At 36.5% G+C, this 20854-nt stretch overlaps 1 protein-coding gene across 1 annotated transcript in view; it reads right to left on the reverse strand.

Annotated features, from left to right (window-relative positions):
- Positions 1 to 20062, reverse strand: part of COL28A1 (collagen type XXVIII alpha 1 chain) — a 155067-nt gene extending 135005 nt beyond the window's left edge. Inside the window, exons 1-6 of the mRNA XM_045564028.1 lie at positions 19938 to 20062; positions 16901 to 17061; positions 15487 to 16043; positions 5329 to 5349; positions 3306 to 3362; positions 972 to 1025 (exon numbers count right to left, since the gene is read on the reverse strand). Coding sequence (XP_045419984.1) covers positions 972 to 1025; positions 3306 to 3362; positions 5329 to 5349; positions 15487 to 16043; positions 16901 to 17024 — 813 coding nt within the window. The 5' untranslated portion in view covers positions 17025 to 17061; positions 19938 to 20062. The remainder of the gene's footprint in view (positions 1 to 971; positions 1026 to 3305; positions 3363 to 5328; positions 5350 to 15486; positions 16044 to 16900; positions 17062 to 19937) is intronic.
- Between the last annotated feature and the right edge of the window lie 792 nt (positions 20063 to 20854).

The following is a 20854-nucleotide window of genomic DNA, read 5'->3' on the forward strand; positions in this document are numbered from 1 at the left end:
CTTTAAAGTTTGAGACACACACAAAACAACTATGTGAACTAGAAAACTGCTTCCAAAAAAACATCCTCTGGATTCCAAAGTTTTTAAAATGTAAATAGTTAGTATTAAAGAGTACCTCATTGTCTCTATTTAAATTTGTTTCATTACCTAATGAAATTAAATGTTTTTCTATTTCTTTCTTTACCCATTTTATTTCATATCTTCAAAATTGATTGTCATTTGCCCATTTTATTATTAGAGGCTTGATATTTTCTCAACAGTTTGATAAGGTTTTTATATACGCTCTATAGTAATTAACTCAATGCCCACTGTACTTGGTGCAAATATTTTCTGATGTCTTCTTTATTTTAATTATTATTTTTCATTATACAGAATTTTACCTTAAATTTTCAAATAGTTTATCTGCTAATCTCTCTCCTTGCAATTCATTCAGTTGTTCTTGAACTTGGAACACCAAAATACCAACAATGATCTGAACAGATAAGTTATTTTTTAAAAAATCTAGGATTTTTTTAGGTAGATGCACAAAGAAAAGAATTGGGGAAATGCCTAAAGATGTTCTGTGAGTTTTTTCTGTTATTATTATAGGCCAGTTATACATAAAACAGATCCATAAAAAATACAAGTGCTAATGTCAATCTGATGTGGAACACATATTAGTAGTTCATGAAACATTGTCCTGATTAATTTAGGCTACTATTATATATTTTAAATACCAGTTTCCATTATACTTATTCAATGTCCCTAGGTTTCTTAAACTTACTAAAATGTTCATATGTTCCTCAGAATTGGTGAATGCAAGCTAACACAAACAAGATAGATAATGTAGGAAGTGAACATCCTGTATCATTCATCAAAATTGTCGGACTTTTGCCATATACTACAATACTCTTTAATTTTTAAATTTTTGTTCTTTAAATAAACCTAGAAGGAGATAAACTGATTTAAAGAAAAGCTGTTTATTCATTTACCGGGTTTCCTTTTTGTCCTCGCTCACCTTTAATACCTGGGTTTCCATGTGTACCCTGAAGGCAAAGGAAAAACGATTATTTTAAGCAAGAATTCTATTAGTTTTCTATACGTTATAATAGTTTCTGATCAGCTTCATCCCACAGAATGACGAAATATGGTAAAACCTTCACCTGCCAAGCACAGACTCAACTCTTTTCTTCCCTTTCCTGCACCATGAAAACGGCACTGTCTTCAATTGGCAGATTCTCTGGATTTGCTCAAAAGAGGGTAATGTCTCTCTCTTCCTGTCAATTACTTCTTCCCCAAACAAGTGCTTCTCAGCAGCTTTGCAAGCGAAATTAAACTCATACCAAGATTTAAAAGAGTGACTGCAACAGGCAGGAGGATGGGAGTTGTTCCTGTCCTCTCTTCACTGTGGACCACTTGTACAATTCCCCTTGCTTGGCCACCTTTAAAAGAACCAGGCCAGCTTCCTTGCCTTTGGCCAAAGGGGTTCTGATATCCAGGGGACAATCTCAAAAGATGAGAGAAGGGAACTCTCCAATTTGTTCCAGAAAAGCATTTTGCTTTCCTATTTCCAAGGCCCCAAAATATTTGCTTTTCTGAGAACTGGCTTTGGAGGTTCTCAATAAATGTTAAATAACATAGTTCTGTGGTTTATCCTGGTTAAAATATGATGATATTGAGTGACTAAAATTGTCAGGCTATCTTAGCAATTGTAAGCTTCCTTACTGTTCATTTCAAAACATAATTGAATGTCCCTTCCCCTGGCAATCTCTTGGTGTATGAATTATAAACTAAAACTTAGTAGGAAGAGAAGGGTACACCTTTGCTTTAGCCAAAGTCAGCTTCTACCAGTTGTATTTTAGAGGGGGAAAAAAAACCGACAAATAAACATTCCTATTCTTTAATGCCCTAATGGGTAGAGTGATTTGAAAAGTGTAGGCTTTGGACCTCAGTCTCAAGGTAAAATTTTTCACATTCTAATACACTCACATTACGTTTTCTCCTCCACACCCCTAAATACCAGAATTAGTCGGAAACTTTAATTTGTGAATTTTGTGAAACATCTTTATTGGGATTCTATACTTCAAGGATGAGATTTAGAATGACAAATATTGAATGAGTAGCATGGATGCTTTCTGATGAGATGTGTTAGCATCTCCAGTAATCTTGATGTCATTTCAAATGCTTTCCTGATACAGACATTGCACCTACCAGACATTAGGCCAGAATATAAAGGGAATACTCCATCTTGGATTATCTTATCAAATACTGAATCATCATAGTAAATCCTGCTATTTATTTTTGGTTGCCAAGTGGTTACTTCTGTTTCACAGAATTCACCCTAATCCCCTAAGGTCTGGTCCCCAACCCCCTGGGCTGCTGACCAGCACTGGCCCGTGGCCTGTTAGGAACCAGACTGCACAGCGCACAGCAGAGCTGAGCATCAGGTGAGCGAGTGGAGCTTCATCTGTATTCACAGACACTCCCCATCATTCGCATCATCACGTAAGTTCCGCCTCCTGTCAGATCAGCAGCGGCAGTGGATTCTCATAGGAGTGCGAACCCTACTGTAAACTGCACATGCAAAGGATCTAGGTTATGCTCCTTATGAGAATCTAACACCTGATGATCTGAGGCGGAGGTGAGGCGGTGATGCTAGCGCTGGGGAGCAGCTGCAAATACAGATTACCATTAGCAGAGAGGTTTGACTGCACAATAAATGTAATGCTTTTGAATCATCCTGAAACCATCCCCACTGCCCTCAGTCCATGGAAAAATAGTCTTCCATGAAACTGGTCCCTGGTGTCAAAAAAGTTGGGGACCACTACCCTAAAGCAACTATCCTATCCATCCTAACCAACTTCCTTTCCATGAGGCCACACGCTGTTGCTACCCTACTGCTGGATTCGTGTCAAGACAACATTTAACTTCCAGAGAGGTTTGTGTCACAAGCTTGGCTAAAGCTTTGCCTAAGGCATTGATGATTTGTATTCTCTTTTTCTGTATTTTCACTTCATTATTGAGAAATTCCAGCCCCAATTACTGTATAAGGAGCGATGCTGAAATGTCCTCTATGGGAACAACTTCATCATTTTAAAACAAGTCTGCTCTCAGGTCAGGTCAGTAAAATCCCAGGCTCGTTTCTAAGGATAGAATGTGTCCCTTTAGAAATGAAAAAAAGACATAGCACTTTCATTTTTGCTGCTATTTCCAAACAATTGCTTTTTGACAGCCCAGAATAGCTCCAGTGCTTTCAAGAGTGGGTAGAGCTATCATTGCCAGGACTTCCTGACTCAGCCCTAAGTTCAAAGCAGAATTATACTCACAGGAGGCCCTGGGTCGCCTGGATCCCCCTTCTCACATTCACAGATCTTGCGTTCGCACTGAATCAATGACGAAATACAATATTAGCACATAGTGAAACACAGCATGTCAAATTTCATTCAGTACATGACCGGCTGGAACACTCCCTTGAAGAATTTTACCTTACAAGTTTATGGAGATTTTGCTCTCTCTATTAAATTATTCTAGGCAAACTTGGACCTAGTTAGAGCCAGCTAATAAAGTATTCTTAAACTTTGCCCTGGTTGAATAAAACAGACATCCCATCAAAAATATCTATATAATGTATAGATGCCTGTTAAAAGAAGAAAATAAACATTTTCAGTGGACTTTTTGCTGCTTCTCCTATATAACACATCAAAGGTCAATAATATACAAACATTAAAAATCCCTTTACTAGGCAAAGAAAAACATTTGAATTATACCATATTTTATCAATTCTAAGAGACACATTTTTCCTCATTTTAACATCTCTGAAATCAGAATGAGTCTTATAACTGCTGTCAACCAGGTTCAATCATGAGGAAGCAGTTGTTTTCTACACATGCATTTCAAAACTCACAGAATGAAATGGAAGAAAATTTCAGAACACTCTTGAGAAATGCTGCATCACCAATGCATTTGCTGGGATAGAGACCAGTATTATGTAGAAAAACAAGGACATCAACAACTCAGACAAAAAGTGATTCAGAAGATTGAGATTCAGATGTGAAGAAGTTTTAGAAATAACCAATGTATTTTGCTTATATATTTCCTTCTATGGATAAACAAAAGTGATACAGGAGTTAAAAATCTATATCTAAAATATCTAAAAGAATTCTTTCCATATGTATAAAAATAAAAATTGTAATTGATAAGAAGACACTGTGTCATAATTTAATTGGCAAGGTTTTTTTCCTTTATTAGCGGTACATAAAATAATGGTGTATCTGACCATGTATAATTCAATAAAATATGGTGCTCTGTAAGATTGGGTTATTGGGCTAGCTTTTTGCTTCTTTTATTTCCTTTTTTTTTTTTTTTTTTTTGAGACAGAGTCTCATTCTGTTGCCTAGGCTAGAGTGCAGTGGCATCACCATAGCTCACTGCAACCTCAAACTCCTGGGCTCAAGCAATCCTCCTGCCTCAGCATCTCTACTAGCTGGGACTATGGGTATACACCATTATTCCTGGCTAATTTTTCTATTTTTCATAGAGATGGAGTCTTGCTCTTGCTCAAGCTGATCTTAAACTCCTGGCCTCAAGCAATCTTCCTGCCTCAGCCTCCCTAAGTGCTAGGATTACAGGCATGAGACATCACGCCTGGCTAGTTCCTATTATTTTATGCAACAATACTTGTATATTTCCTGATGTCAAATAAGCAGCTCATTGAACGAAGTTCAGATGCTCCAAACTCTTTGCTTTAAGAAATGCACATCCAGTACAGGACTCCTCAGCAAGCTCATGATCATCTATTGCTAAGTCCTATCCAACCAATGTTGGCCAGCGTTTTTTGCCATGTGGGCTGATTGCCATCATCAGGCTCCCATTCCTTCACAATGGGAAAAAGATGAGCTTAAAGTCAATCAGAAGGCAGCGGGGAGGGGGCGGGGGGGAGGCAACTCTGAGCTCTGTCTCTTAGCTAGGAACACTTCTCTAACCCTAGCCAACACCAGGAACACCCCCCAAAGTAGAAGACCCCCATGAGTGGCTAGCATCAGAGCCATGCTTAGAATAAAGGAAGCTGTATCAAAGTAAGCAAAAACTAAGCAAAAACCATAGATTTCTAAAATCACTCTCTAGAATGACATTAAATATTTCCCACTTTTTTTTTTAATTTTCCAACCTGCAATGGATATGGTGGCATAAAAGAAATCAGATAGCTGTCCCAAAATAGAGTGGCTCATTTTAAAAAGAATTAAGCATTTTTATTTAGTCATGCTTAATCTTCTAATGTGAGTTATAATGCCGATTTGATAATGCAAGTTTTTATAGTAATTCATAGCAATCAAAACATGTGGTGCTTACCTTCTTTTCAAATAAGGTATCCTAGAAGGGAAAAGAGAATGAAACATTAACTCGATTCATGGTTCTGCTTCCAGCTACTTATTAGTCTTAATTATTCCCTATGGGATATGCAATTTCCAAGAAGAATAGCAATTCAGCCTTTTTAACCTTGTAAAAGCAATAAAGTCTACCAGCCAACCACCCAAGGAGCACTCTGAGACATATATAATAATAGGTGACATGACTAACATTAAAATTAATCTATATTTTCTAGGAACTTTATCTTATTGCATCCTATGTTTTATCTTTTTTTTCCTTTATCAGCTCTATAATCTCTATAATTTGGCTAGAAGCTTAATCAGTCATAATTAAAAAGTTCTCATGTTTACTTACAAAAAGTAGTAAGGCAGAATACAAAATTGTATATTTTCTGTCCTATTTTTTTCATCCATATGTATATACACATGCATTTATTTTTCAGCATTAAAACATTAACTTTAAAGTCATAACTTCATGAAATACTAATGGACCTTAGAAAATCACATTAAAACTCAAAAAGAGAAAATTAGAAAGTCCAATGACATTTTCTGAAATGATCTGGATTATGAGAAGACAAAGATTTCCATTACTGTGATCACTAGAAGAAAGATTCTTATATTTGATGTTTGAAGAGCCTCACATATGATACTTTATAAAAGTTCAGCATAAGAAGAAGATATTTAGTTTTTACATTTTAACTGCATGGGAGTGGGGGGTGGAGTAAGATGGCCAAATAGAAACATCCAGCAATCATCCCTCCACATGAACACCTACTTCAACATCTATCCATGCAAGCAAGCACCTTCAGAAGAACCAAAAATCAGGTGAGCAATCATACTACCTGGTGTTAACATTATATCAAGGACAGAGGTACTGAAGAGGGCAGAAAGGACAATCTTGCATTGCCTTACAGGGGTGGGGAACCTGCAGCCTCAAGACCACATGTGGCCCTCCAGATCCCCAAGTGTGGCCCCTTGACTGAATCAAAACTTCACAGAACATATTTGTTCTGTAAAATTTGGATTCGGTCAAAAAGCCTCACTCAAGAATTCAGAAGGCCACAGGTTCCCCACTATGCCACCCTTGCCCCACCCTCCCAGCAGTGTCTGTGCCAGCACACCAAGCGGAGAGAGAATCTATGTACCCAGGAGAGAGAGAATGAAGTGATTGTGAGGCTTTGCAATAAAACTTACCCTGGCACAGGGAAACACAGCGCAGGGCAGAATTATGTCAGTGCCCATAGAATGAGCATTTTTGACCAGCCCAGCCAGAGGAAATCCTTTGCCCCAAAGCCTAAGTTCCCACTAGCCCCACTACTGGCTGACAAAAAGCAGCCTGGGGCCTGGACTAAATTCATAAAGCAGTTGGGACACAAGGGCTGCAGTCCTCGGTCAATTCCTGTGGCTGTTCTGCCTCAAAGCCAGAGGACTTGAGGTTCATGTGACCCAGTGAGAAACCAGCAGCTGTGGCCAAGCCAGTGCCTGTGTCACCCCTGCCCCAACTATAGGTAGCTTGGATCAGGGAAAGTCTTCTTCCACTTGAGGGAAGGAAAGGGAAGAGCTCAGAGGATTTTGTTTTACAACTTGGGTACCAGCCCACCCATAGTAAAATAAAGTGCCAAGCAGACTCCTGAGGCCTCTGAACCCAGGCCTTAGTTCCCGGATGGCATTTCTGGACCCACCACAGGCCAGAAGAAAACATACTACCTTGAAGGAAGTACCCAGTCCTGGAAGGATTCACCACCTGCTGACCAAAGAGCCCTGGGGCTTTGAATAAACACCAGAGATAGCAAGGCAACAGTCACCACTGGCATTGGGTAAGACTGGGCTGGCTTCAGGTGTGACCTGGTGCTGGTGGCCACAAGGGAATACCCATGTCACTCCTCCCCCAATTCCAGCAGCCCACCACAGAGAGTGAGGAAAGAGAGTGAGAGACTTTGCCTGGTAATCCAAGGAATTCTCTGTATCTTACACAAGCTCACCAAGGTAGCAATATCAGAAGTCTGCAAGAATCACAGCATTATTGGGTTTGGGGCTGATAAGGCTGCAGTAACCAAAGACTTAGCTCACAACACTAAATTCTCTTTGAGTATCTGGAAAGTCTTCTCAAGAAGGATAGGTTAAAACAAGCCCAGACTGTGAAAACTAAATACATAATTCTTCAATGCCCAGACATTGATGAACATCCACAGGCATCAAGAACATTTGGGAAGACATAACCTCACCAAATAGTGACCAATCCTGGAGTGATGGAGATAGGTGACCTTTCAGACGAAGAATTCAAAATAGCTGTCCTGAAGAAGCTCAATGAACTTCAAGACAATGCAGAGAAGGAATTCAAAAGCCTATCAGAGAAATTGAATAAAGAGATTGAAATATTAGTAATAAAAAGAAATCAAGCAGAAATTCTAGAGGCTAAGAATTAAATTGACAAACTGAGAAATGCATTAGAGTCTCTCAACAGCAGAATTGACCAAGCAGAAGAAAGAATTAGTGAGCTTGAAGACAAGCTATTTAAAAATACATAGCCAGAAGAGAAAAAAGAAAAAGAATAAATAAGAATGAGGCATTCCTACAAGATCTAGAAAATAGCCTTGGAAGAGCAAATCTAAGAGTTATTGGCTTTAAAGAGGAGGTAGAGAGGGCGATTGGGATAGAAAGTTTATTCAAAGAAATAATAAGAGAACATTGCAAACCTAGAGAAACATATCAATATTCAAGTAAAAAGGGTTATAGAACACCAAGTAGATTTAACCCAGACAAGGTACTCAAGGCATTTAATAATCAAGCCCCCAGAAGTCACAGATAAAGAAAAGGTCCTAAAGGAAGCAAGAAAAAACAAAACAAAAAAACAACTTATAAAGGAGCTCCAATATGTCTGGCCACAGACTTCTCAGTGGAAACCTTACAGGAGACAGTGGCATGACATATTCAAAGTGCTGAAGGAAAAAAAACATAACTCTAAAATATTATATACTGCAAAAATATCCTTCCCATGTAAAGAAGAAATAAAGACCTTCCCAGACAAACAAAAGCTGAAGGATTTCATCAACACCAGACCTGTCCTATAACAAATGCTGAAAGGAGTTCTTCAATCTGAAAGAAAAGAACATTATCAAACAATAAGAAATCTTCTGAAGGTATGTAACTCACTGGTAACAGTAAGGACACAAATACAAAATACGCTATTGCTGTAATTGTGATGTATAAACCACTTATATCTTGAATAGAAAGACTATAGGACAAACCTATCAAAAATAAAAACCTCTTGAGAGAGAGATAGTCTAAAAAGATATGGATAGGAAAACTAAAAAGTTAAAAAGGTCGGGGGAGAGGGATGGAGCTAAAGGGTAGAATTTCTGTTAGATTTCTCTTTCTTTGTAAGCAGAGTTGTCATATGTTTAAAATAATTGGTTATGAAATGCTTTTTGCAAGCCTCATGGTAACCTCAAATCAAAAAAACCTACAACAGATACACAAAAAATAAAAAGCAAGAAATTAAAACACACTATCAGAGAAAATCACTTTTTACAAAGGAAGACAGGAAGGACAGAAAAAAGAGAGAACCACAAAACAACCAGAAATCAAATAACAACATAGCAGTAGTAAGTCCTTATCTAGCAATAATAACAAGTGGCTGAATGGATAAAAAACAAGAGCCAACTATATGTTGTCTGCAAGAAACCCACTTCACCTATAAAGATACACATAAACTGAAAATAAAGGGATGGAAAAAGATATTCCATGCAAATGAAAACCAAAAAAGAGCAAGAGTAGCAATACTTCTACCAGATAAAATAGATTTCAAGACAAAAATTGTAAAAAGAGACAAAGTCATTATATAATGATAGTTGGGTCAGTTCAACAAGAGGATATAACAATTCTAAATATTAATATATATGCACTCAACACCGCAGCACCCAGATATATAACACAAATATTATCAGAGCTAAAGAGAGAGATAAATCCCAACCTATAATTGCTAGAGATCTCAACACTCCACTTTCAGCACTGGACAGATGACCCAAACAGAAAATCAAAAATGAAACATTGGACTTAATCCGCACTATGGACCAAATGGACCTAATAGATATTTACAGAACATTTTATTCAACAGCTTCAGAATTCATGTTATTCTCCTGAACTCATGGATCATTCTCCAGGACAGACCATATATTCGGCCATAAAACAAGTCTCAAAAAATTTGAAAAAACTGAAATCATCCCAAGTGTTTTCTATGACCAAAATAGAATAAAACTAGAAATCAATAACAAGAGAAACATTGGAAACTATACAAACATGTGGAAATTAAACAATATGCTCCTGAATGACCAGTGGGTCAATGAAGAGATTAAGAAGAAAATTTAAAAATTTTTCAAAATAAATAAAAATGAAAACAAAACATATCAAAACCTATGGGATACAGAAAATTTTAACAGTGTCAGGAACAATATTTTGGTGAAAAATTTGAATAGTGCATAGCAATATGCATCACTTATGTAAAAGAGGACCTACATTTATAACTTGCTAACTTAGGGGGGAAAATTAATGCAAAAATAATACAGGTTTCATAATAAAAAATGACCATTATGACAAATAAAAGAAAATATTAAGGAGCCTGAGAAGTCAATCAGCCCAACCTCTTGCTTTGCAATAAGGAAACATGGTTCCACAGGGATGTGATTGGGCCAAGGTCACACACTTGGGCTGAGCCCCCTAAGCATCTTCAATGCCACTTCATACCCATACAGGAAGGAATTAGCCAGAATAGTTTTTAAAACTATTTTAAATTTATAATTTTATAGAAATGTTATGATCTTGTTTTTCCCAACACTTAGGCCTTGCTACCATGCTTTAGCTCAGTAGGGTATTATATGACAAGTGCACTGCAGGCCATGTCAGAAGTCAAACACTGGAAAAAAATGAACCTGTGTCTACAGATAGAATTAATACTTTCTTAAGGTAGAAATTATGTGTCAAACTAGTGCCTTATGATTGAATCTGAAAGGGTAATTTATATATGATAAATTAAGAAGATGAAGGAATAAGCACTGGAATATTTGTTATAAAATATCAAAAATGAAGGGTCTAATGAGGAAGTTAAATACAATGTATAGTATGTACCTTTATGAAGGACTTCACATCTCTTTAGCTTTATTCTTACTTCATCTTTATTTCCATACAAACTAATAACATAGAGGGAAGAGATAGCAAAATGCTTTAAATGGCTCTGATCATTTAATGGGGAAAAAATTAGGCTGGGAATTAAGTGTCATCCTGGGTTTTCATCTTGTTTCAACTATTAAATAGATATGTGGCCTTGGGAAAGTCATATAACCCATCCTGATAATTTTTCCCATATATTATGAAGGGGAAAGTTTGACCACATGGTCTCAGGAGCTATAAAACTCTGACCACAGATGCTACCCACAAAATTTAGCATCTGACCTATCGCTCTCCCCCACCAAATGATTTTGAATTAGTAGCCAATGTATATCCAGGCTGCAGGCAGATGAGATACTTGTATCTTTAAGAGCTAGTAGCTCATGTGGAGAAATAGGAGCTACACTGACAGTCTTAGTTAAAATGCATTACCCCTCTGCAGAACATTTGACTGTGCCTACAAAGCTGAAGATGTGTATGCCTTATCTCTAGGTTGCCCAGACAATCCTTGCCTTCACCTGTTATCCTGAAATCCCTTCCAAACATACTCTAGAGAAATTCTTGCACTTGTACACTTCAGCATTCACCATTTCGACAGTGAAAATTTGGAAATAATTAAAATATCCATCAGTAGTGGAATGGATCAATCAATTAAATACAATTCAGCAGTTAAAGTGAATGCATTAGATCTACATATTTCAACATAACTTTCTAACAACATTAAGCCAAAAAGCAAGTTGTAAATGGATACATACAATATGATCTGAATTATGAAAATATTTAAAATATTTCAAACCACACCAGAAGTGTGGTTTCCTCTGGGAGGGAGAAAGGGGAAAGGAATACAAAAGGAGTTCAAGGGAGGCAATAAAACAACTAATAATTCAAATCAAATTTCAATATTTAAAAACAAGTACTGAAATAAAGAAAAATGCAAATTTTTGTCATTTTACGTTTTTACAATAAGCAATATCCGAATCAGTTTTTAAATTCATGAAGTTAGCTCTTACTGTGCCTGGTGTGTAATTCTACATTTATTTTTCAAGGCTTCCTTTGAAAACTCAATTTCTTCTTAGCTGCATTACTCTTTAAAAGTATGTCATAAGGCTTACAACCATAACAAGAAAAAAAACCCAATTATTTTTAGAACTCATTTGATTTTTGTGTTTGCTGGAATTTGTATTTCTATGGAAACAAAAATGGACTCAAAACTACACAATAGATAAGACTGTTTCAAACAAAGAACAAAGCCCCATCCCTAAGGGCACTTATAGCCTATAAGCCCCAGGGACAGAGGACAACACACAACAAACAGTGTAGGAAGGAGTCCTCGCCTGGGGGAAGAGGGAGAGAGCTGGTAATAAGATGGTTTCCTGGAATAGGTGGGGTTTCTGGATGATTTTGAAGAGAGGAATGCAAAGGACCAACTTGTTGATGGTATGCTGTTCTATATGTCAAAGTTTATGAGGAAAAAAAAATCATAAAGATGAGTGTGGGCAATAAGACAAAGGAAGCAGTGAGGAGGGACATTTAAAGGGAATGGCCAGAAGGGCCCACGCGGACAGAGCTGGAGACCTTGGGAAGTGGTGAGGGCTTCCACTTAGGCAGGGAAGCAGGCTGAGGACGGCTGGGGGAACACGGTCAAAGCCAAGCAGAAGGTTATGTTCAATTACAGTCTGAGGTGGATATTTGGGTTTCCATGAAAAGGATAAATAGGAAAAGGCCCTCCCTAGAGCAAAGAAGATACATTTAGGATTTCATTAATGGATTCAGATTTTTATGATGGAGTCTATTTGAAAGGAGAAGGCTAAAATGGAACCACCAATTTTGTAAATGAGTATGAGGTAAATGCTACAAAAAGGGGACAGAGGAAATGTGAGGAATGGACAAAGGTGTTAGTGTCACAGAAAATGGGATGATAGCAAAGTGCTTGGTAGGCAAGGGTAACAAACTCTATGATGAAAAAAATTTGCAGCTTAATATAGTAGCAAGATAGCCACTATAATATCTGAAACAGAAAATAGAAATAAGGCTCTAAACAAAGGAAGTCTTGAAAAACTGGGAAGTTAATCATAACTAATAAACAAATAAAGCATAGGATTCTAAAGATGATATAGAAATTATCAAGTTGATCCCTTCTTGGTATGTTAGGGAAGAGATGCCTTAAACTTATGTTTTTCTAAAGATTCTTCAGAAAAAGAGACAAATTTGTCACAACCTTTATTTCCATAAAGGCTTTTTAAAAATTTAACATCAGAGAGGATAAAGGAAAGAAATATTTCTTAAATTTTCACCTTCTTTCTCTTAGTCATCTAAATGATTGAGTAATATATCCAGGACATTGGGTTGAATTTGTTTCTTAGTTTTCAGTACGGATATATATAAATCATAATAAAATAACAATAAAAATATTTTATATGTCCTCTTCGATTTAGAATCATTAGGTCTCTCTTAGGCAATTCAGAACCAAAATGTTTTCATAGAATTCTTACATGATACTTCCTACTAGAGGTGTCAAGGAATGTGCAATGATTTCTTGGTTTGTCTTGGCTCTTGCAAAATCTATTCATTCTGGACAATCATATCTGTTGCATTCAACTAAGTCTATTCTGCAATAAAAATGGATAAACTTCTGATACAAAAAAAATATATATAACCCAGATGAATTTCAAAATCATCATTCTGGGTAAAAGAAGCCTGACACAAAAAGAGTACACACTATATGAGTTTGTGCATATAAAATTCTAGAAAGTGTATATTAATTTAGAATAACAAAATTCAGATCAGTAATTCTGTAGCAAAGGAGGGATATATTACAAAGAGGCATGAGGAAACCCTTGGGGGTGATGGAAATGTTCTCTGTCCTAATTGCTAGTGGTTTCATGCATGCATACATCTGCCAAAACTCATGAAACTGCACTTTAAGTAGATGCAGTTCTATACATAAATTATATCTAATTAACTTATTTAAAAGTCAACTACATAGTTATTTCAAAACAAAAAGTTAAAAAAACTCAAAGATGTAATAGAAATGAATTAGATGAGGAATTTTCCAATGATTTCATCGAGATTTAAGTTCTGCCTCCTACATGGTGGCAATTTGAAACACTGAAACTTAGCATATCATTCCTTTAAGAGCCTAATAAGAACTTGGAAGTGTTTGGAAAGCAGCACCTTCTTCTAAGAAGTGGCTTATTCACTGAGCTTCCATCTGAACAAACAAGCTGAAATCACAGGATGCTAAGGAAGAGCAGTGTTGGTCATTTTCTGGTTTCCCCAGAAACAGATAAACAGTCCTGCTTCCAGTCTACCATCAAGAGCCTCACCTCTCAGCAAGGGTGTGTCTGGAGGGAGTACGAACATCCTGAGCCTACACATTTGGCCAAACAAGGAGCTGCCTGCCCCAAAGCTTTCTACAATCAGCTTTTCTCACACTCGGAGTGAAGGTAGAGAAGAAATAATAGCCCACTCACATCCCCAGAATTCTCTCCTGCACATGCTAGAAAATTCTGTCTTAAGTTCAGTGGTGAGGACCCCTTAAACCAGGCATGGGCAGGGCTAGGTGTTAGCCAGGCACCACTGCAAGTGTCCATTTCATGCAAAAGAGCTGTTCAGAGTAAGCATTCACCTCAAGCACCATGGGGCTGGGCTCATCCTCTCCATCTCTGGTCTAGGCAGGAGTCTCCCATCTATCCTCAATCCCCAAGGAGAAAAGGCTAGAAACAATAGTAACTTTGGAGGAGGGTTGTTGCTAACCTGTTTCACCACAGTTCTGATTGAGAGAACCTTAAAAAAATAGTTACTATTTCCCCTCTAGATATATGTTTACAGGGTTAAGCATGCAGAGTCTTTCCTAGCCTTAAATTGTCAGCTATAAATTGGGGATAATAATATTACCTACATTGTAAGATTGTGTCAATCATTGAATAAAATAAAATATACAAAGTGCTCAGACCAATGCCTAATACATAGAGAGCACTCAGTATACGATAGCTATTATTCAGATAAGAGATACTCAGGTCTTGTGCTGAAAACAACTGAAAGTAAAGAGATAAGAGTAATATTGGGAAAAGGATTGGAGGAAAGGACAAAAGGAGCAAAATAATCTTTGACATAGGGCTTGAGTTTTCTTGCGACCTATAGAAAACAACCACATGAAATGCACAGTACTTAAAGGCCACGTTTGCTTTGCCTTCTCAGGAAGTCAAAGAAATCAGTATTTTAAAGAAAATCCATTTTTAACACTTAACAAACCAACCAATTTGTCTCCTGGAGTTTCCTCCTTGAGAAATGCTATGAGGAAGGATTTCATTTTGATTATTTTACCTTATGTTTTACAACATAGCAAGGAAAGTCTTCACACACAGCTCAGCACCCAATAAAGAAAAGCTAATCAGACCAATCAAAATGGGACTCATTGATGTGATGGAAGAGACTGTTGGTTGACGCAGGTTGCAGTTAATTTTAAATTGGATGAGCTTGTTAACATCTAAGAAAAAAGGAGATGATTTAAAGAATTGGAAGTCTATGAACTTTTCTTGAGTAGTGTGACAATAAGTGAGGCAGAAAGTCAAAAATATTTCTGCAGATATGAAATGGGAAAAGACCAACTTAATACAAATACAGTACACCAAAAGTTGAGCACAAATTGACTATAAGTCAGTATGTTCATGGTCTTAGAATGTATAAACAGGAGCCCAAGGTATATGCTTGGAAAATAATCCTTCACAAACCTTTAGCATTGGCTCCAAACAAAGATAGAAATGCAATTCCAGGGAATGAGCCTGATACTTCCCCAGTTTATCTAGTGTAAACCATCAAGGAAGTGGAAATAAACTGCAGAAAGATTCTTCTTTCCATTTCCAAGGTAAATTCTATTTTTTTTCTTGTTTTGATCCAGTATCTTTCCTTATAGAATTTATAACCAAAATACCAATATTATTATGAGAAATATATAACCAACCCATTGGGTACCTACCAGGTGATCGTGAATTTTATCTGCAAGGGCTGGATCACTCAACAGTAGAATGGGTTCACTGGATGAATCCCCAGATATCAAACGAAGTTTGGCTTCATTGACTACATCGGAAAGTCCAATGGTGATAAATGATATTCCTGAAATTCTGGCATCTTCAGAAATACTTTGAACATCTGGATTCTTTGGATGGTCGATGCCATCAGTCATCAGCAAAGCCACTTTCACACCACCTTTACGCCCTTCTCTCTTAAGTAGTCTAGTGGCATTGGAGATGGCATAATAAGAGAAGGTACCTTGCCCAATTAAATTCATAGACTTGGCCCTCTGCTTAAAAGTCTGAAGGTCCTTCCAAGAAGAAAAAGGTGGATCAATTTGGACAGAGCTGCTAAACTGAAGGGCTGCCAGTTTGATGTCATATTTCAAGGACCGACCCGGAGTCATTTGGAAAATCTTGTCACTCAAGCTATCCACAAAATCTTTCTGTTTATCAAAGAGAGCAATTTTAGAACTTTCAGAGCTGTCCACGATGAAGACAATATCTATGAAGCAAATGGAGTCTGCAATAGAACAAATAGGTTAAGCAAAATAATTGTCCCTGCTCATGAAACAACTTTGCATAAGGAAATTCCTGAGGTGGTGTGTTGTGTATTGCTTGGTTTTGAGTGAGGTAAGAGAGACACCTTAGAGATAAGGCCTAAATTGTAAAGAACTAAATCTCTTTCCAAGTCTATAAATTCTTTTCCCCTTGTAAAATCATGCAAATTAAAAGCAATCAAATACACGTATATTCTGTGCATCTTCTCAATGTTAAACCCATTTAAAGTGGGAGAAAAAGGGGGCATCATATTTTTAAAATCCAACAAACACTGGGCAACATCGTCAAGCTGTCTGGAAACAAATAATACTCTAATTCTCAGATTGTATGTCATATTGGTGATTACCCACTTTGGTTTTTGTTGTTGTTAATTTGACTTTTTTAACTTTCTTGAAATCAAGGGAGAAAATGACTACACACATTGTAGCAAGAGTAACGAAGAAAGAAACAAACATAGAGAACATGAGTTTCAATCCTAGCTCTGTATCTTACTAGTTAATTTTCCTGTAATATTTAGTGTGCCACTTAACCTCTCTGGACCTCAATTTCTTTAAAATATGGGTGGCTATCTTTGTCCTGCCTATTTTCCAAGGTTACTGTAAGGCTCAAATGAGATAATAAATGCACAAGTGCTCTACAAACTCAGATGTGCTATAAGTATATAAGGTGTATTATAATATCACAATTTTATCAAAATAGAACATCACATGAAAATGTGCTTTGCTGTTTACATCAAATGCTATTTAGAAAAATTCACTTCTGTGTTTTAACAAGCTAAAACTAACAATTAAAAACAAAAACGGAACTTTTTTCTTTTACCCTGGAGGTCATATTTCCTTGCAAGTAAATTTGGCTTTGGTCCTTTCTTTTTTTGTCCATATGCTGTTTGACTCATAAAAGCTGGCAAAAGCAGGAGACAGAAGACAAAATGTCTGTTCCACATTATGGTAGATGGTGAAAAATCATCTGTCTTGTAGCACCTTTAATAGAAACATAAGTTATAAATACTTTAATAAGATATAATGTTTGCTGTTTTCAGCAGAGTTGAAAACTGGCATGTGATTAGAGAAAGGGGTTTTCATTCCTATTTCTAGAAAAATATTCACATTGAGATTTTAAAAGTTTCTAATCCAAATAAATCATGACACCATAACCAAACATTTATTAGCTAATATTTTGATATATTCAAAGAACTATATTCAAATATCCTTAATTTCCAATTATATTATCAGGATCACAGAGTGGGGAGAAGCATTTAAAAACATTTCAATCCCACTCTATTTGGTGACTGTGGTTCAATCACAGGGTCTGCTTTGAACTTTGCAAGTTCTCCAGGGTGAATTCAGATTACTACATGGTTATTTCATTCATTTTTATTATAACTGATTCCTGACAAATCCAATCTTTTGCAGAATTGTAGATAACCACCACTGTTTCAGTCTTAATACTACACACACACTTTAGTGAGTTCAGAGGTCAAGGCAAAAATTACATTGCCCTTCTGTTTCCATAGATCCCCATTTCTCTCTTCTACTCCTGCTTTGGAAACTTTTTCTCCACCAGGAATCCAAACTGGACTTCAGCTGCATATCCAATGAATGAAAAGAGTATGAGAGCAAAAACAACAGATTTGCTTAAAAGCAACACTGTTCTTCCATTGTTAGCTGGAAGAACTAACGGACAGAGATAGAACTTGAAGTCAAGAAGCACCCCCTCTGAACAGCTCTGCAAAACTATTTTTCTGAGCATAGTAACAATAAAAAAATCTAATTCTGTATTAAAATGCTCAGTCACCAGCACTTAGTATGCCCAACTACACCCCAAATTACTTTTAGACACACAGACCTCCCTGTCGAGAGAAGACTCACGTGTTGCTACCTCAGTGTGCCCAAGAGAATGGGAACAAGAAAGCTTATTTTGAACTAATTTTCAGCATGGTTTGAAAATGCTTGCCTGCTTAAACTTTATTGACTTCAGGAGTTCTGGAAAAGGCATCACATTTTCCTTCTTTGGCACCTTGCCTTCAAGGACTGGGAATTGGGAAATCATGAGCATGATTTTTCCAGGCTCTGAATAGAGCGTGGAAATATATGCAAAGGCAGTGAGGAGTGAGATGGGAAACTGACTTTTTTCATACATGCCAGATGGATAAACCCCAAAGGGAAACAAAGCTGTTGGGTTGGGGGTGGACCAATGGATAGCTTCATGCCATAGTCTGCTCCTCAAATAGCATCATCCAGCTGGAAGTTTAGGAGAATTTTGGATCAGTAGGACCAAACATCCCAGCTAGCAAGGGCATCAAGTGCTATTGGCCCAATGCCAACTGATCTTCAAACCAGGTATACTAAGATGTAAAGACAGCTGGGTATTAAAAACAAACCAAGAAGTATGCTAAGGAAACAGAAGGACACCAAAGACATCCCTCCTCAAGTTATCCTTGCTAACCAAGGAGAATACCAAAGGATATACAACTTAAAGTCTGAAAATTAGACTTTAAGATAAGTCTATGTAGAAAAACACAGCTGCTATTCCATTTTCAGAGGGGAAAAGGAATAACACCATGTCCCTTGTGTTACATATAACTTTTCTTTTCGGTTGAGTGCATACCATAAAGAATATCTCAGAAGTTCTGGAAATAAGACTAAGTATTGAATTTCATTGAGAACAAACAAGATTTTCCAAGCAACATGATCAAGCAACTCTTCAAAAACCTAAAGAAGGTGAATCCTATACAGGATCCTGAGAAGAAAACCACAGAAAGATAGAATGAGCCACCTTTGGAAATGCTGGCTTTAAATAAAAACTTATCTTTTCCCCAAACTAAGCACCTGCTCATACAGTTTTATTGTCATATAATCATGAATTCATACCTGAACCCCTATATATATGAGTTCACAAATATAACTTATTCATCAGCAATAATCACAATATCTCATATTTTATTATTGTTTGCTCTGACGTTTTTTATCCAGCCCTCCCAAACCAGTGCCTTGCGATTCCTTTCTGTTTCCCAGTAGCCAGAGGACACTCATACCTTTCTACTTTTATTGCTCTACTTTTGTAGTTTTGCTGCCATCCTGAAATCTCTTTCTTCTTTGTTAGTTTAGCATCTTGAGGGGCCTACCCAAAAGTGATTAGAATCACTTTTACCATGTTTTATTTTTGCCTCAGTTTTTAATAATTCTCACCTTTCCCTCTTTCCTATGTCACATACAAGCAAAACAGCTTTCAGGGGAAAAAATGCCATTAGTTAAGTGAAAGAAATGTAAACCTCTATGTTTACTGTAGGTTAAGTTTTATAAATGCAGAAATAATGATGACTTTAACCAAATGCCATATTTTTGGTTTTTTGCCTAAAATTTATTTTGGGTAAATATTAGAATCAATAAATCTGAGATACTTTCTATTTTATGATTTTTCAAAAATAAAATTATATTTTAGCAGAGTTTACCAATTTTATTCACATTGTTTGTTTCCCATTTGTTTCTACAGGAAGATAGAATGATTGAATAAAGACTTTACCAAATTGCCAAACTAGCGAAGTTAAAGTATTCTATCATTAATCTTGAATTGTAAAAACTTACTCCAAACTAAGAAAAAGATGTCCCAAAAGATATTAACATCATTGCAATGCTACATAGTATATTGTAAATTAACAATCAACTTTAAAATAAATTTTAAATTTCTACACTTCAATAATATTCATATTTTCTAATAATTGATTAAAGTAATGGCAAAGGATAAAAAAACTTTTGACAAGCTTTTTTCACATAAGTATGTAAGCCATTCAGTCTTCCACAGTTCCTAGACAGTCCTATCTGATTTCAAGTGACTAAAAAAAGCAGTTACATCTTACCTTATAATGTTTGTCAAACAGGAATTAAAGACTGGTTGTGTAAATGCCAACAGCAAAGATAATTGTTGGGGATGAAGTTAGCTATTTGATATTGTTCTGCTCTGTAGGAAATAAAATTTGCCTTTGCTTTTGGATCTTTTGCAATCTTTTTTATTCACGTTTATTAGACTAAGTTAAAGCAAGAGTGGTCAGGCATTTGGCCAGGGTGCAAGATCTGGGTGGGATCAGTAAGCAATTTAAAGGAACAGTGTCCTTTCAGGAAAAGACTGTGCTTTCCAGACCGTTGTAGAAACAATTTGAGCAAATCTTCTATATTTTAAGCTTTTATTGACAGCCTGCCTTTGTTTCTCATGTTATGTCCTTCTCTTTTTATTCCTACATTTCTTTACCTGGGAAATCCACTCTAAGATGTTGGTTTCGAACAGCTCTGTGAAGGAGGATAAATAACATCAGACTCAAATTCAAAACTGGTTTTCCAAAAGAGGTAACATGTTGATTGTTACTGAAATTGGCTGATAAGTATTAACACATTATTCTAGTTCTAGTTCTATTCTAGTTCATTATTCTAGTTTCTATGATTTTTGAAATTTTTCATAATAAAAAGTCTATAGAATATAAAAAGGAAGAGTGGTCTGAGTATAGTCCTGGTCCTGTCCCTAACTTCTATGGGGGCCTCAGTTTCCCACTTGTGAAATGAGGCATTGGATTTAATTATTTATTAAGATCCCTTCCAACTGTAACATGAGAGAGAGGTTTATAGTGGTCAATATTTTGAAATTTCTGCCCAGGAAAGGAGGTCACTGTGGTTGTTCCAGTCTCTTTTTTTCCTATTTTCTACCTTTTGGTTACAGCCCATATTAATTCAATGTTTATCAGTATAAAACGTACCACCAAGAAGCCACTTGATCCCTAGACAG

This window comes from Lemur catta, chromosome 11, assembly GCF_020740605.2.
Source record: "Lemur catta isolate mLemCat1 chromosome 11, mLemCat1.pri, whole genome shotgun sequence".
Taxonomy (NCBI): Eukaryota; Metazoa; Chordata; class Mammalia; order Primates; family Lemuridae; genus Lemur; species Lemur catta.